Source organism: Diabrotica undecimpunctata, chromosome 8 (genome assembly GCF_040954645.1).
Source record: "Diabrotica undecimpunctata isolate CICGRU chromosome 8, icDiaUnde3, whole genome shotgun sequence".
Classification (NCBI taxonomy): Eukaryota; Metazoa; Arthropoda; class Insecta; order Coleoptera; family Chrysomelidae; genus Diabrotica; species Diabrotica undecimpunctata.
In genome coordinates, this window is record NC_092810.1 from 94,413,503 (window position 1) to 94,431,984 (window position 18,482).

Consider the following 18,482-nt stretch of genomic DNA (forward strand, 5'->3'; position numbering starts at 1 on the left):
ATAGTCCATTTGTTTTATTTATTATTTTTTTTTTTTTTTAACAAACAAATACCAACTTTGGATAAAGTTTTGTTCTAGAGGCATGATTTAGGTAGTTTATAGAAGGCAGTAGTTACTACTTGACTAAATTCCATGAGACTATCTCCTATATCCCACTAAAGAGTAACATTTACTTTTTATGTCAAAATCTCTCATGATTACCGTTATGACTCTAACTTTTTGGGATGAAAATATAACATATCTATGTTATGTGACACTGCTTCTCAGAATAGCAGATTCTTCCTTTCTTTATATTAAATTTTTCAGAGTTTCTCCAACGTATGTTGCGTATTCCTAGTATAGCAATATTAAATTTGTAATCTTTTTATCTAAAATTTCTTAATTTTTCGGTCGCGATACATACTTTTTATATTATGTCCAAATTTTCAGATTTTTTTATATGTCGAATAGGCAATGATTTCGCTTATTTGTGACCTGGAACACTCATTTTCCTTCTTCTTTCTTGACTCGGTAATTTTTTGATTAATATGATTAGGTGGTTACAATGTATGGAAAAATTAGTAATGAGTTAATTCCGTTTATTTAACGGTTTAAAAAAAGGAAGCTCTCTTTCATTAAAACTTTGGTTTCTAAAGTTCTAAGATTGCCGACATGATGTATTTCTATATTTCATTTACTATCAGCATTTATTCTACAATACAAGTCAGGCTTCAATCTTACTCCTATCCTTACTGCTTCCTACGATTGATTTTTTAAGAGTTCATGTTTTAGTTGTATATGTAGCAACGGGACAAATATTTTCATATTTTAGTTAATTTAACTCTTGCATTTAGTACCAACATATTACATGAAATAACGGATACTAAACAAAGGGACACAACCACCATTACAACAACAAAGGCAGCAGCAGGCACGGTAGGAGGTACAACAACAAGAACTGGGGGAAGATGAAAAAGAAAATGAATTAACTAGACCCCCAACGCTAGAGGAGGTCCAAACGGCAACCCACATACAAAAAAGCCATAAAGCACCGGGAATAGATAAAATACCGGCAGAACTACTCAAGCAAGGAGAAGGAAATTTGACACAACAGATGTACCAGCTAATACGAGAGGTATGAATAGAAGAAGAAATCCCCCAACAATGGAAGAAAAGTATAATCTGCCCTATTCATAAAAAAGGAGACAAACTGTTGTGTAAGAATTATAGAGGCATCTCTTTACTTTGTTCGGGATACAAAATACTCACAAACCTCATTAATCGAAGACTCCAACCTCTCACAGAAAAAATTATCGGGGAATATTAAGCAGGGTTTAGGCAAAATAGATCTACCATTGACCAACTATTTACAGTTAAACAAATACTAGCCAAAGCATGGGAATATGACATCGACGTTTACAATCTCTTTGTAGATTTTAAACAAGCCTATAATTCAATAGATAGAACAATTCTACCTAATATATTGGAAGAATTTGGCATACTATCAAAATTAATACGACTAGTGCAAATGACAATGACAGGTTTACGATAACGTAAGGACTGAAACAAGGCGACGGACTGACCCCAACGCTGTTTAATCTTGTTCTTGAATATGTAATTAGATGGTTGACGGTGAGCGGAAATAACATACTTACAAACAAATCTACCCAAATAGTAGCATACGCAGATGATATAAACATAATGAGCAGAACAGTGAATGCAGCGGAAGAAACCTACGTTGAGTTAAAACAGAGTGCAGAAACAGTAGGGCTAGTAATAAATACAAATAAAACAAAACTACTCATATAAACCAGATCAAATAGACCGGCGCAACAACACTTTATTGACGATATAGAACATGTGAATAGATTAACATACCTAGGAATGGATCTGGCCGCAAGCAATGAAGAAGAACCGGAAATAAATAGAAGGCTTATGCTGGCAAATAAAGCCTATTTCGCGATGAGCCACATATTCAAATCGCGAGACGTACACCGGAAAACAAAACTCCGGCTCTATAAAATAATAATCAGGCCCATAGTAAGTTATGGTTGTGAAACATGGGTGGTGACACAGAAATCTGCCAATGCATTAGATGTGTTTGAAAGAAAAATATTACGACGGATACTGGGCCCAATAAGTGATTACAACAATTGGTAAATTAGGTATAATAGAGAAATATACGAGCAATATAGCAAACCAACTCTAGCACAATACACTAAACTGCAGAGATTACGGTGAGCAGGGCACGTGGTCCGCATGCATGAGAATAGAATCCCAGAAAATTACTAAATGCGAGAATGCAGGGAAAAAGACCTGTTGGAAGACCTAAAAAGAGATGGGAAGACGTAGTCGATGAGGATGCCAAGAACTGCCTGGGAACGCGTTTATGGAAAAGAAGAGCGGTAAATCGAAATGATTGGAGAAGCCTGTTGAAGGAAGCCAAGGCCCGATTTGGGCTGTAGTGCCATTGGATGGATGGAACAGATGATCAAGCTGAACGTTCCGAGATTAAAGGGGACTCAGATGTTGAGGATGTAGTAAAACCTGACACACCATCAGAAAGATCTTCTAGAAAAAGTTCTACAATACTGCCGTCTACTCTGTCTGAAAGTGTTACAGCCAAAATAGACATAGTAACTAACTACAAGCCTTTACGTAGAAAACGTAAAATTTCTACAATTTACGACTCTTTAGAACACGAGGATTCAGATGATTATGTAGCCGACAGAGGTTATCAGCTCGAAAAACCCTCTTAAAATAAAAATATGAATGCTTTATCCTCAAGTGAAGATTAAGCAACTTTAGATATTACCAATGATTTTAAGGGGTGATCTAAAAAACCAAGAATACCTATTGAATTTAAAAATTGTAATTATACAGAATTCAAGTGTTCGAAAGTGATACCGTCTTCTAAAGATTCAGTAAGTTTCTTTAATGTTTTTTTCAAAGACACCTTACTACAATACATTGTAGAACAATCAAATTTATGTGCTGTCCACAATAACAAAAATTTAGATTTGTCCTTCGAAGAATTGAAAGATTTCCTAGGAATGTTAATTCTAATGAGATTTAATAGTTTACCTTCTATCAAAAAATACTGCTCTGCAGATCCAAATTTTTATAATAAAAGGATTAATAATATTTTCCCTCGAAAGAGATTTCTTAAAATATTAAGATATATCCATTTAAATGATAACCAACAAATGCCAGCCAGAGGAACTCAGGAATTTAACAAGTTGTACAAAGTAAGACCTCTTCTTCAAACATTAAAAAAACCTTTGATGAAAGTATTTTTACCTTTAAAGGAAAGACTACTTTGAAACAGTACATGCCAATAAAACTCATAAAGAGAGGTATAAAAATTTGGGCGATGGCATGTGCTAAAACAGGTTACCTTTTTAGTCAGGTCATCAATTTTGAGGTATATCAAAGTGGAAAACCTGAACGGCCTAAGGAACATACTCTAGGGGAAAGAGTTATACTAAATTTAATTAGGGTGTTGAAAAAAAGGGGACACTGCTTGTCCTTTGACTTTTTTTTTACCACACTTCCTCTTATGAATAAGTTATTAGAACTAGGTCATTTTGGTTATGGAACAGTAAGACAAACACGAAAATATTTTCCAAAAGCACATTTAGAAGATGACAGAAAAATGAAAATGGGTGAAATTGAAGGAGTTGTCTGCAATAATATTACTATAAGTAAGTAAAAGGATCGTGGCTCAAAATCTATGACCGTATATAGCAATATGCATAATCATGCAGAAACTGGTTTTGTTTTGAGAACATAAAGAACTGGAGAACGAGAAAACATCTGCTGTCCTCAAACCATTGTAGACTACAATATGTATATGGGCGGTGTTAATTGGTTTGACCAACGAATGCAGACATACTCAGTAGCTTGTAAAAGTCATCGATGGTGAATAAAGTTATTTAATTACCTTTTTGACGCATCCATACTAAATTCTTACATACTTTATAAAGAATACCTTAGGCAAAGTAACAGTAGAAAAAAAGCAATATCTCACTTTGAATATAGATCCAAATTGACTACCAGTCTTATAAAAGATTTTTCTGCAAGAAAAAAAATTAGGAGGCCATTGAACGTGGAGTATTTTCAAAATGTTGGTCATTTGCCGCAGAAAATCACGCGAAGTCGATGCCAGCTGTACTCAGAAACAGGATTACAGAAACGTGCGTAGACTGTAAAGTGGCTTTGTGCTTGGATTGTTTTAGACCATATCATTCAAGTGCCTGAACTATTATTTTTATTATTATATTTTTGTTTGTTTATTACAATATTGTGCAGTACTTTTATAATATTTAAAGTCTTATACCCATTATTGATGCACTTTTTATCATTTGGTACATCCTAAGTACCAGAGAAACTAACATAAAAATTATTCCTTGATTGAACTCTGGCACAACGGCTGACCAGTATTTTTTTCATAGAAAAAAACAAAAATATATACAAAATCTAGTAACTGATGTACTAACTACTAACTATAGTATTTCAAACTATTATCTGAAAAAAGTTTGAAAACAATTCATCATAATAAACTTGCAGCTTAAAGAGTTAAACAAAGAAAAGTGTCATATTTGAATTATGTGTTGAGAGATTCACGATATTTCATATCAAAGAAATGTTAACAAATGGATAGAACAAAAGTCGATAGACAGATATATAGATCGATAGGACAATAATAAATCAAAAACTTTGTTTTTTTCTAAAACTTTATCAAAATTTCATATTATTATGCTTTCATATATATTTATGCATTTCATGGCGAAAACAAATAGTGTGTAGGATATGATTCACCTTAAATCATATTTGTCATCTGGTAAAGAAACAGCATTTCGAAAATTCCCGTGATTCGAATTTCCTGTATGCACTTAACCTTGAAAGCTATAATAAAAGTGAAAAGAGTTTGTTTTTGTATTAAAGATTCATACTCTATTAGGTCACTGTGTTTGAACTTTGCCGTAATCTTCCAGATCAAACAATAGTTTCCTCAAAGTAAAGCAGAGCCGGCTTGGCTGTACAAGTAAGGGTACAACGAAAGTATTTTAGTGATTATATTACAAATATATTTAAAAAACCAATTTGTGTTCCTAAATTAAAGCAGCTGAACTGATTTTTATGTTTTAATAGTTATTTATGTACCAAGGGTATTGAATAGATATTTATGCCCAGAGGGCGATGATGTTACAAACCCGAGGGCCTCTTGCCCGAGGGTTTGTAAGTCGCCCAAGGACATATACATCTATTAATACCCGCGGTGCATACAAACTTTTATGTCATACTAGTTCGTTATTGCATCTACAAATAAATATGTTCTAAACACCCGAAAATTCGATTTTATTTTAACAACATATTTACTAATAGATATTCTATCGTCCGTGTTTTGTTGCTACGCTACGAAAATGCTGTCAAACGTGTCAAACTATAACCGTGAAAATGCAATAAATTTTTAAAATCTCTCAGCAAATTAAAAAAAAGGGGGAAAAAGTTACTACCACATAAGTCGAGAGATTCCTACGACAAGGAATATGAAAAATTACAGCACTGGATGACAGAAAACCATGTAGAACATATGCGTGCGGGCCCATAAAGTACACTTTATGCCCGCGCGGGCATGAATTACACTATTACGTAGTTGGCAACTAAGCAATAAAAACACAATAATAAACTAGTATGACATAAAAATATTTATGGTGAAACTATAATACGCGGTATAGCTTTAGGATGCGGTCTACCTGTGCATATAGCTGCATAATAGTGTGCGGTCTAGCCATCGCAATCTAAAGATGTCTGAAAGATTTGCCCAAAATAATAAAAAGCAAGAAAACTCTTGTAGAAAGAATGTTTGTTTACTAGTAATAAAGATATGGAGAAAAATAAATGTAAAATAAAAGGACTCTAATAATTTTAACAAAAAAATAAATCCCAATTATTTACAAAAAAACTTCATATGTAACCTAATTATTTACAAAACGATACAGCCTAATTATTATGGAATTATTATGGAATAATAATTAATAATAAGAAAAAATTCATGCACTTTAATTTTTTAGCAGTCTATAAGTCTATCTTAACACTTTTATTTAATACGCAAGCATCGTAACCAAGAATTAAAAAAATACCCTATGTATATACCTACCTGGCGTCCCTTAAAAATGCAAGAAACGGGTCCTCTTCATCTTTACGCAGAATTCTACAGCAATAGTCGTCCGAATGAGACTATAAATGTTTGACGTGCTACTCATCGCATTTTTTTTATGATGTGGATCTTTGTATCTAACCGTGACCGCTCGATCTCCTGTGTTTGCTTTCTTGATGCAGGAACTATGTAGTACTTTTGGTGGTTTACCGTCTGATGTTTAAAACCCAGTCAATTTCGGTTTGCATAAGTAGACCATTTATCAGACGGAACCTTGTGCAACTTTGCTTGGGATACTAAAAACTAAAGATTCTTCACTCGACGAAAAAGTAACATCCACGAGCTGTCGATTTCTGCTTCATGATTTCATTTAATTTCCACTTCGTCATCGCTGTCCTCTAATTTTCCAGCACCATCTTTATTCAGCCTGCGTCCACGGTTGTATTTTTGGCAACCAGCGAATCTTGTCTCATTAATTTGAATGGGGATTTTTTTTCTTATTATCGGGTTTCTTATTACTACGATGACTGCACAAACTTCTCGGCACATATTTACCAGTTGGTTACCATATGACTTCCTCTTTGGATGAACTGTCGTGATTAATTGAATATCTTCCACGAAGAAAAATTCTATTTCCCAAATATCGCATAGGGACAGCTTCCAATCGATCCTGTTGTTGAGATCGGTGTAGTGAAAAAAATCATTACCCTGACGACCAGACCTTGTTACTTGACAACCCTTGCGATGACAACGCAGAACTGGCCTCGGTTCTCCACCTTGATCTCTTCGTGTCTTCTGCTGCATGGCACTTTCATAACCATGGCAAGGTTAAGCATAATCTGCTATATTAAGAAGTCCGTGTTTTCGAAGAAACGCCTCAGCTTACTCTGATAAAATAACGTTTCTGTAGGATTTTTTTAGCAAAATTCTCGTTCCAGATATTGTGTTGTTGATAGTCAAAAGTTACATAATTTTTGTATATCTATTAACACATTTTCTTGGAAAATAGGGGTTGTTATTTCCCCAAACCCTTCTGGGAAAAGATTATTTTGCATAATATGCTCTAGAGGGTTCTTTGTAATATTGATATATCTCGTGATTGAAGCTTATTCTCCACATACCATTATTGCAAATTGGCGCCAATATCCTTATTAATATCTTTCTTTTAAAAGTATTAATAAGGTTTATTGTCTTTTCTATTACGATCAATGTTTCTACATCATATGTTACTATTGGTCATAAGATGGTTTTATATATTTTGAACTTTACTTTTCTATTAATGTATTTGTTAGCAAGCATAATCCTTTTCCGTATTTTCCGTCTTTTGTCAAATTTTGCAAGTTTTGTTGTCTCAATGCTTGTATTAGAGCTTTAGCTATTTCTTTTGCATTTTTTTCAAGCTCCATATAAAGTTTGGTGATGTCTTTTGCGGTTCATCAAGATTACATCGTCTGCACAGATCACAATTGGCTTGAACTTATTAAACAATAAATTTTTTTGATTTACATTTTTCTTATATTATTTCATACATATGTTAAACAGAGTCGGATCCAGCTCATCTCCCCATACTAAGCGCCTTAGTTATTTGGAAGGGGTCTGCCAATTGATTTTGAACTCGTACTTGCGGTTTTGTGTGACTCATGGTGGCTTACACTAATTTTACCGATTTACTTGGTATATCGAATTCTCGCATAATTAAGTATATTTTTTCTCTGTTTATGTTATCATAGGCTTGTCGAAAACGTTTTTGGTTTATAGAAAGGAAACTAAAAACACAATATAAATAATAGGGTTTAGAGAATGCCTTTCGTTTTAGAAAAAGATAACACATCATCTGATAATATAAATAAACCAAACATAAGACATAAATTATAAGTTGCTACAAATAATCGATGCGCGACATGCTACCCATGCAATAAAAAAAATTAAGATGACTTAGAGTCCGAAATAAAACAATAAAGTCCCGATGGCAGTATTCTTTATGCAATAAAAATTATTGTGCCCCTCATTTTTTACATAGTTGTAAAAAGTCAATATTTAATAATTTTTTAACCAAATAATATGAATAAACTGTTTTGCAAAATATGTTTATTTTGGTAACATCACTTATAATATGCCTGTAAAATATTCCACATAAAATTGACCAAATACTAGTGAATTAACACCACTTGCCACGCCGTCTTTGTGATAGATACCGAAAATTTCATGAAAGCGGCCCAAAGCATTCATGCCACGCCGCGCTCAACGTGATAAACGTCGTTGAAAACCAGCTTCTATGTGTATGATGCATCGAGCAAAAAGACAAAAGAGGGAATCTAATCGTTATGAAAAGGCGACCAAAAAAGTGGCCTCTGATGGCGGACATATCCGGAAATGCGAATGCGCCAAATTTAAATTTTCCGGCACTTATTAACAGTAGCTATAAAATAGTTTTCAGAATGTGTCTTAGACGAGAAAGTTTTAATTAAATATTAACGATAACAGTCTAAAATGTGAAACAATTGTTAAAAAACTTCAATATAAATAAGATTTCATGTGACAGTTGGGACAAATAATAACATAACCCAACTAAATTTGATTTCTTAAACAAGGAAAGACTCTCTTTCCTTGTTTAATTTGGCCTCTCAAGATGGCACTTCCTGTCTAACAATATTTTTGCCCCCACTACCTTTACATTCCCTCTTTTGTCTTTTTGCTCGATGGTATGATGCGACTGTATTGGTCAGATAAGCGAGTCAAATAGGGTAGGTCAACGGTAGGGATGAATCAGTTTCCACCTCCATCATGAACTGGATACTAAGGATATATAATAGGATTTTAGGATTTTACCATTCAGATACAGGTTGGTTTGAGCATTGATATGGATAGTGGTAGGGTCTTCCATAAAAATATTGGCAATTACTAGAGATAGTGGGGAGTCCATTGAAGCATCATTTATTTGTCTGTACGAGTAGGATTGATTTTGGAAGATTAAATAAGTGTTAAACATACAATGTTTAATGATAGATAAGTGGTCTTGCTGGATACTGTATTTAGTTTTCAGAATGTTTAGAGTTTCGTCTATAGGAATGTATAGGAATGTTTGTAAAGAGTGAAACGATATCAAAACTTACTAGAATATCTGACGGTGTATATAGGGTATTGTTTAAGAATTTCGATAAAATGAAAAGAATTTTTGACGAAGGATGAAGAATTTTAGGCGAGAGGTTGTAGAGTTTTTGCCCAGTAGTTGGCTAATGGTTGTGTAGTGCAGTTATATGCACTGACAATGGGGCGTAGAGGAATATCGAATTTGTAAATTTTGGATAGGCCATATATTCGAGGTGTTCTGGAAGACTTTTTACGTATGATTAGAGATTGTTTTATGTCAATAGGAAGAGAGGTTTTGGTGATAATGGCTTTTGTTGTTTTCTCCCGATAGGTTGTTGGATTATTAGGAATTGATCTTTAGTCCAAATTATGTCTGTAGACTAGATTTGGATTTGCTGAAGTTCTTTCAGAGCTTTTTTCTCAGATTGTCTAATGTTTGGAGCAGGAGGCTTTGAGTTTTTAAGAACCTTAGCGATGAATTGTCTAGTTATTTCAGCACCTTTGGAAGGTAAACTGGAGATGGCTACTTCAGTTTGACAAATGAAAAGTTATGAAGCACTGTAGTGGGTTTCAACGTTTAAGTTTTTGGAATTTATTCAGCAATTAGATGCCATTATTTGCGCTTCTGAGTTTCAGTCTTAGATTCATAGTTTGTTACCTTGCTGACAGTAAATTTTTAAATTTATAAAAACTTTTTTTAGTTGTTGGGTTTGTCGGTCGTTATAAATAAATTTTTAAGTGCGTTATTATCATCGTAAACTCTCAAATAAATATGAAGTGTATTACGTAATGTTTACATAATTAAAGTGCTTATTTAAATTATCGGAAACGTTTAAGCAATAATTAAGTGTTTTATTTAAAATGACCGACGTTGAATTTAATTCATCAATAAGCATTGTTTTTCTAATTAGTTAAATGAGCAGTATGAGCTTCGACCGATTGCATAGCCCCAATGCAGCTTTCAGTTGTTATTTTTAAGTATGATCGGGGAAATTTTTATAATAAAGGAGATGGTCTGTTTATAAAAATCCCAGTTTTGTTGATAGTTTTTAATATGATTTTTTTCCTATTGCGTCATGTGTTCTTTTAAAAAGTTCCTTCAAATACCTGGTAATCTCCAAGGAGATATTGGATAGTTTCTTGGGCTTAACATTCATATCAGCTTTTGTTTTTTTACATCTGAGTGTTTTTAGAATCAGCATACGCTGTAAGTTACATTATAGACAATAATATCCAACGGCTAGAAATATGGCCATTTAAAAATGGTCAGAATTATAGTATATCGTTACCTATTACCTATAAAATACGTAACATAGGCCATAACGTAAAATGCAAAGCAATATAAATGCCAAAATTTAAAAGATCTCGTGAAAATCATCTGATAAGAGAAATATTTGACCAAGCAGTAGAAAGAATATTTAAACTACTAATTCCTCAACATTAAAGAAATTTACAATAAAACACTAATAGTTGGTTTTTTGTACGTCCTGTTTCTTGTAGTTTATTTACTTACCCTATTTACTGAATATATTGTGAGTTATTACAAATGAGAAAAAAAATTAAGAAAAAGTTTGTCAAAAATAAAGCACCTATATATTTAAAATATAATTTACGACAGTAAAATAATAAAGTACATTCCTGTAGTTCCTACCTTTGTTTATTTAAATCTATCTTTACCTAAAAAAACATTAGCAACTAAGAAATATGAATTGTCCGATTTTATTACATTATTCTACTTTTGCTCTACGAGTAACAAAGATGAATCTCTGTGAAAGTATAACAGCACTTTTATTTTGCACTATATTTTCCGCAGTTTATTCATCCGGCACCGCTCTACTGACGAACGCAACATGTGGGGGTGTGTTTACTGCAAACAATTTTTATATACAATCACCAAATTACCCGCAAGAATATCCAAGAAATCTGAACTGTGTCTATGTCCTCAAGGGACCTAATTGTCCCACCCACTACCAATTTGATTTTATTGATTTCGATTTGGAAAATTCCGTAGGATGTGTTAAAGACAGATTAATAATTGAAAATCAAGACGCATTATGTGGCAAAGCCGGTCTCAAGGGTAATAAGGGTTATTTTGGTAACAATGGGTCGTTGAACGTAAGATTCATATCAGATGGTGATGGGACAGCGAGAGGTTTTAAAATATTAGTTACTAGATTGGAATGCGAAAATGAGGCGAAAAGAGAAGACAGCACGACAGATATTACTGAAGTTGTAAGTACAAATTTAACGTATATTTATGACCTTTGGACAATTAGAAATAACATTTACTTCATATATAAAATTAACTTCTAGTTTAATATTAAAATGCCAAAATACAACATATATTTATAGCCGTTTTAAATTCACTGCTGAAGATAGGCGTCCAATAAATAGTTCCATTGTTTCTGGTTTTGAGCACCTTTATTCCAGCTATACGGTATGCACTTAATGTGGTCCCACTGTCTGGTTGAAGGATGTCCTCCAATACGATACGCAACGTGTCTAGGTCTTTATTCTAAATTTTTTTTAGTTCATCGTCCATCTCTTACTCTGACAACATGGCCTGCCCGGTTCCATCACCGAGTTTCATTTCAACGTGGTAATTCTTTTAACTGTGTCCTGTGTTCTTTTAACTATAATACCAGCTATTCGCCTAACTATTTGAGTTATAACTCTGTCCCTGAAAGATATATTTAACACTGACTTCTCCACTGCTGTATGTGCCACTTGTATCTTATATGTTTCTGTTTTGGTAAGGTTTAGTGTTTCTGTTCCATAGGTTAAAATTAGAAGTACACATTGATGGAAGACCTTCGTTTTCAAGTACATGGGAATATCTATTCTAATGACTTACCTCAATTTTCCGTAAGCTGCACATGTTAGTCCTATTCTCATATTGACTCCAACATTTTGCCAATTATTACTTCTTGTAGTACTCTGCAACAAAGCGGTAAATAGTTTAGGGGAGATGGGGTCTCCATGTCCAATACCCTTCTTCAGATTCCAGTCTGTTAGCAATTATTCTCATAAAGAGCTTATATAAAGAAAATAGCAAGTTGATAGGTATATTTTTTTCAATTTCTGCTTCATTTTTATGCAATATTATTATTACTGCACTTTTCTATCTTTCTGATGTAATTCCCTCAAAGAGGCAAGTATTGTATCATTGTATCACCTACAATGCCATCTTGTCTAGGTGTTATGTCCGGAAGTTTCCCTGATCGTTAAATATGTATTACTTTGATTTTTACATCTGGAATGAGATTATCTTTACTATATAATGTTCTATGTTAGTCTTCAAAAATTTTAAGGATATCTTGTTGTTCAAATATGACACGTCCTTGTTTATTTTAGAACTTCTAATTATTTATCGTGTTCTTATTGAACTTTCATCTTAGGGTTTTTACACTTTTATTTTGTTCTATGGTATTAGTAATTTCTTTAGTGTGATGTCTTTCCTAATGGCTTTTGAAATGATTTTGTTTAAATTTCTAGCTCTGCTATGTTTATTGTGTGTTTACCTCTCATTTCCATTCTATTTTTTATTAGATTTCTATGTCTTTTGTGAATTTTTCATTTTTGCTTGTTTGCTTGGTTTCTCACCACTTCTGTGCATTCTTTGGGACGTTCACAAACGTTTTGGTAAGCTGTTTAACATTGAATTCATCTTGCTCGACTTTCTGTAGGTTAGTTTTTGTTTATTTCTGGTACATCCTTGTGTTAGTAATCGCAGTTAATGTGACATTTTAATCCCTACTACTATAGATAAATTTCTTCCTTGTTTCTTTACATTTAAGACAATCTTCGCTTTAACCATTATATGTTCAATTCCAGTTAAAAATTGATTTAATATCGTACGTCTTCAACAGTTCCTACATTTAGTAATTGTAAAGTCAATTTTGTTCTTATTTAAGCTATTTAGGAATTGTCACATCCACTTTCTTTACCACCTTCCTCTTATTTTATATTCGATCTTAAAAGATTCGGTTGATATCTCCATACCATGCAAATGGTTTTTGGCGTATATCATAAGTACAAATTACTTCTCTTCCAAACATCCTGCTGGTGTGTTTATTTCTATTCTATGCTTAAGTGGTTTTTCGTGATCTTGCTTCGTGCATTACGTTCATGCAAATTTTGTGCTTTTAAGTTTATTATTGTGACATTAGTTTATTCTCCGTTTGACGATTAAATTGTCTTTTAACAAGAAAATTATAAATATGCAGATTTGTTTTATTAGCTATATTTTTTATTTTTATTTTTATATATTATAGAACGGTGAAAGTTCTGATTGCGCTAGAACTTTAACGATTTTAAAAGTGCTATTATCTATTCCTATTATTAATGTTTTACATATATGCTGTCAATATCTGTGTAGATTTTCAAAACATAATCCTAAGATCTGTATATTTCAATTCTTCTCTCTAAACAATTCCGTGCAATGCAAAAATATAGATAAAAGCAGCATTCATTTTTTTAGCCGCCTTCTGTCCACGTCAATATATTTTTTTTTCCTTGAATTTATATGACCATGCCTATTGGCAAATCAGCCTTTTAGGCTGATTCGCCAATACACCGATTTTTCATTATACTTCATGTGCTCAAATTGAATTATTAAATTGGTCTTTTTAATAAGAGAAAGTGTGTTCAACTATAGGTTTCTTTAATTTAACCTCTTTGTTTATGTATATTTCTAAGAGTGCCGTACAAATAATACATCGGAGCTTCTAATAAATCATATGAATCTTCATCAGTTTTTATGCCTAGTCAGTATTTTTTTGAGCCGTCTTTTTTTGGTTCTTTTAATTTTTTTTACATCCTTTATTCATTGTAATCTGTTTCTACAATAAAAATAATAATCAATAAGTTTATCACGTAATTAACACAGGGGAGATATAAATATTTGAAATATAAATAACACTTTACAAAGGCATTTACTAACATATTAAAAAAAAGCAATAGTTAAAATACACACACAATTATAAGTTATAGGTATATATAGTATAAGTTGTAGCTATAAAATGATAGAGTATACGTTTATGTATGTAAAGGTATAGAAAGGTCTAAGGGATCAAGGCGTTTTAGTCTTCCTCTCCTGGCTCGCTTAAGTAGGTCTTGGGCAAGCGTATTTGGATGGTTCAGTAGTCTATTTTTGTAAGTGCCACTGAGTGAGACAACGATGTCTATTTTGGATCTGAAGGTCTCGATGTATAACATAATTGGGCACATACCATGGTGCATTGGTAATATGTCTCAAAACTTTTGATTGGAAACGTTGAAGTTTCAGTAAATGAGAATTAGATGCTGTACCCCATATCTATATACCATAGATCCAAACTGGCTTTAGAATATATTTATACAGTAATAATTTGTTATGTAGACTTAATTTGGATTTTTGATTCATGTACCAATACATTTTCCTGTATATTAATCCTAGTTGCAGTCGCTTTGTCCAGATGTGCTTTCCCCAATTTAGTCGGTTGTCAAAATGTACTCCCAAGTATTTAACATCACTTTTTTTGGGTATTATGGTATTCTTTATGCGCACAGACGATACACTCTCTTTTCGTATCGGTTTTTTGAATGAATGTGCAGTTTCGGCTCTTTTTATTGAGCGTTGTAACATTTTTTTTTATAATTAAAATATTAAATAATTTTTAATCCTTTTACCCCTGTTGATATATCCATATGTTCATTTGTTTTTAGCGATCTCTTTTAATTTCTTGTGTAGATGAAATGTTTCAGGTTTTTTTCATAGTGCTTAAATTTCATTAAATTTTTTCTATGAAACTTTGTTTTTTGGCATGTATAGCATTCTGCCCAAATATTACGTCAATCTTTTTAAATTCTTTTTTATCTTTATTTCTAACTTCTTTTATTTGGTCTATGAGTCTCAGTATTTCTTCTGTAATTCGCCCTTGTTTTCTTCTTGTATGATTTTCACCATATTTTTCATACTCCTTCAGTTTTCCTCAGTACTCTCCTCTTGCTTGATATCAACTTTATTATCTGTTTAGTTTACTTTATTTCTTGTCCTTAAGTCACACTTTGTCTATTGATTCTCTATCAATAGTAACTGTTTGCTTATTCCCCCTTGTAACACTTTTCAGTCTCAGTCTTATATTTCCTATAAGAATATTGTGATTTCTTTGTACATCTGCACTTGGATATGTTTTCACGGCTCATACTGAATTTCTGTATCTTTTATTTATGCATATCAAGGTATTTGGCTACTCGTTCAGGTGATCTGCTGGTGGTCTCCAGGTGTAAAAATGACGCTTTATTTTTGTGTTATTGATCTGCCCCCCCCCCCCTGAATAGTATACAATCAAAATGTTTATGTAACAGATATTGAGATCGCTAATATTAAAAAATAATGAATAATTCAAATAGAAAGGAGAAATGTAAATAAAAAAATATCTGGCGTAACTCATTAAATGTTTCTCTAAATCATCGAAAAAATCTTTTTAGATGGGCCCAAGAGTTGGTGGGACACATGCACCATCATAAATCATTGTATTTCTATCTGTATTCTGCATCTATTGTATTTCTCTTTTAAAATGGGATTATTTGAATAACTGGTTGAATAGACTTGATATTTTAAAGCGTTTTCTGTGCTTCCGAGGCAAATAACAACAAGTTTATTTCATTGAACTTAAAAACAGATGTCAATATAATGTCATATATGTGTGTCAATATGTAAATAGAATATATAATTAAATAATATCATATTACAAAACAGTAATAAAACATTTAAGGTAAAATATTTAAATAAATACTAAATCTATGAGCTAATCTAACTCTCAGGTCTCAGAGGGATGAAGTCTATAACAACTGTCCGATCCTGTTCATAGTAGTAGCAAAGAATATAGATGCTTAGCCTTACCTAACCTAACCTAACCTAAGCGTCTATATTCTTTGGTAGTAGTGTCGAAGTATGGTTCTTCTATATTGATGACCTGAGTAGATTCCCCTGGAGTAATAAATTTAATTTTTCCTTATTTTTTTTTGTTTCAGAGAACATCTTTTAACCTAAATTTTTTATATCCTTACGCCTTAAAAATCTAAGCCCTTCCTTAGTTTTACTTTGGTTGAGCATAATCGATAAAATCACAATATTGCTAGAAAATTTAATACTACTAAGAGAGTAAGGCAAATATTAAATTATTGTGCTCTTAAAATATATTACAATTAAGAAAAATATTAACTTGTTCACCTTTCAACAAAATATAGCCGACTTTTTTTCAGATTGATACAACAACAGTAAAACCAGAATCTACAACAACATTATTTCGTCCACTTCACCTGCCAGTACCGAGTCCAGAAGACAATTTGCCACAGTGTTGTTTAAACACCTTCAACTCTAGACGATCTATAATAACTAGTCCCAATTTTCCATTTACTCTCAACCATAAACTTGACTGTAAAATAAAAATTCAAAAGGCAACAAAGAATATTTGTAGGTTAAAACTCTCGTTTTTGTTCTTTTGGTTGGGGTCAGCCAATCACAACAGTTGTCCTTATGGATGGTTAAGAGTTGATGGAAAGTTTATTTGTGGCTGCAATCAGGATCTGAAGCTAACAACTACGTTTGAAGGTGAAAACGTGAAAGAACTTGTCTTTAGAAGTGAAGGTGTCATTCTAAACTCCCAAAGTGGATTTGTTATTGAAGTGATCCAAGATGAATGTCCAACAAAATACTATCCAGGATATACTCAAAGTTTACCATTTTTGTATAGAAACTCTATGTTTAATAGACAGAGTGGAGTGCAACAATATAATAAAATGAGTGTCGACAGCAATGACGATCAAACTTATATAGAAACTGCAGAGTTAATTCACGAGAAGACTGAAGAAGTTGGCAATACAAACTCAAGTTCAAAGTTTGTGCAAGGTCCAAAACTCATAAAAAGCTTTTATCTTTTTTCAGAACCAAATTACAACTCTGCACCTGAACAACCTATCGAACCAGAACCCACTACCTTTATAGATACTAGCACTGTATCTGTGATAGTAACCACTATAAACCATCAAGAATGTACATATTGGAATAACGTTCAAATGAACAAGTTATGTTATGCCTACGGCAACAATTTACAAACATGTAAAAGAGCATCTGATAGTCACCAACAAAAGGATGTTTTGCCGAAAAGTAACTGTATTGAGCTGGACTATGTTCGTGGATATTTAAAAAGCCCAGGATATCCATTTTATTATCCCAAACTCTTGAACACGTGTTATAGGCAAGTATAAATATTTCTTTACACTTAAAAAATTCTCATCACCAAGTTATATATACCCTACTTTATCTCTTTTACTTCACTCTTTTAATAAACTGTTCAAATAAATTTTTAAATCAACGATACTTCTTGGTAATTAACATAAAAGTATCAATAATAGGTAAAAAGAAATAAAAATAAGACTTACTCACAATCAATTTAATTTTACCACAAAAACGACCGGTTCCGCTTACTACATTTTGCCAAGCATCTTCAGGTCTAACGGTACCAGGTAAATTAAATACTGAAATTACAAAGCCCACATTAGGGTGCTGTTTTATAAAGATAACAATTACAGTAATTATGCCAATATTACATGTCTGTGATTATTAATATTAATAAAACTTATGAATCAGACAAAGTAAAAACCCACAAAGATAATCTATTGAATTGAAATAAATTAGTAAATAACCAAAATACTACTTACGTGCCGGTACAAGAATTATTAATTAATGATTAGTGAAACATAGTTCAAACTATTCTGGATTGCTGGTGATGGGTGATCATCTGTTTTATTGTTTGATAATTAGCGGGGAAGTTCTTGAGGGGGGAAATATTAACAAATGAAATAGGAATAAGATATTATGTATATGTTTGTTAAATGAAAGTGATGTTTTATATTATTAAATTATTATAAGTTATTTACATTTATCATGGATATATTTTGGGTTGCACACCCAACATTAGTTGGGTGTGCAACTGCTTTAACTTGTAATTATCAAATTTTGATAAATTGAATTTGGTTTCTGTTTTGGCAGAAAATTGTGATGTCAGATATATTAAAATTACTAAAATTAAAACACTTAAGGACAATCAAAGACAACTAGGGACAAACAGAACACAATTAAAATGACAAAACAGACATTAAATTAAAGAAGGGGGCACTTATTGGTACTACATCATTAGGAGAGGAACTTGCAAAAACTTAGTTTATTGTTGTCTACTAGAATTTAAGAGGTAAATTTGATTAA

General features: G+C 32.4%; 1 protein-coding gene across 1 annotated transcript in view; it reads left to right on the forward strand.

Moving 5' to 3' along the window:
- The first annotated feature begins 10,964 nt into the window (after positions 1–10,964).
- LOC140448488 (uncharacterized) overlaps positions 10,965–18,482 on the forward strand; it is a 36,076-nt gene continuing 28,558 nt past the window's right edge. The window contains exons 1-2 of the mRNA XM_072541573.1: positions 10,965–11,464; positions 16,481–17,475. Of these exons, the coding sequence (XP_072397674.1) occupies positions 10,991–11,464; positions 16,481–17,475 (1,469 nt within the window). The 5' untranslated portion in view covers positions 10,965–10,990. The remainder of the gene's footprint in view (positions 11,465–16,480; positions 17,476–18,482) is intronic.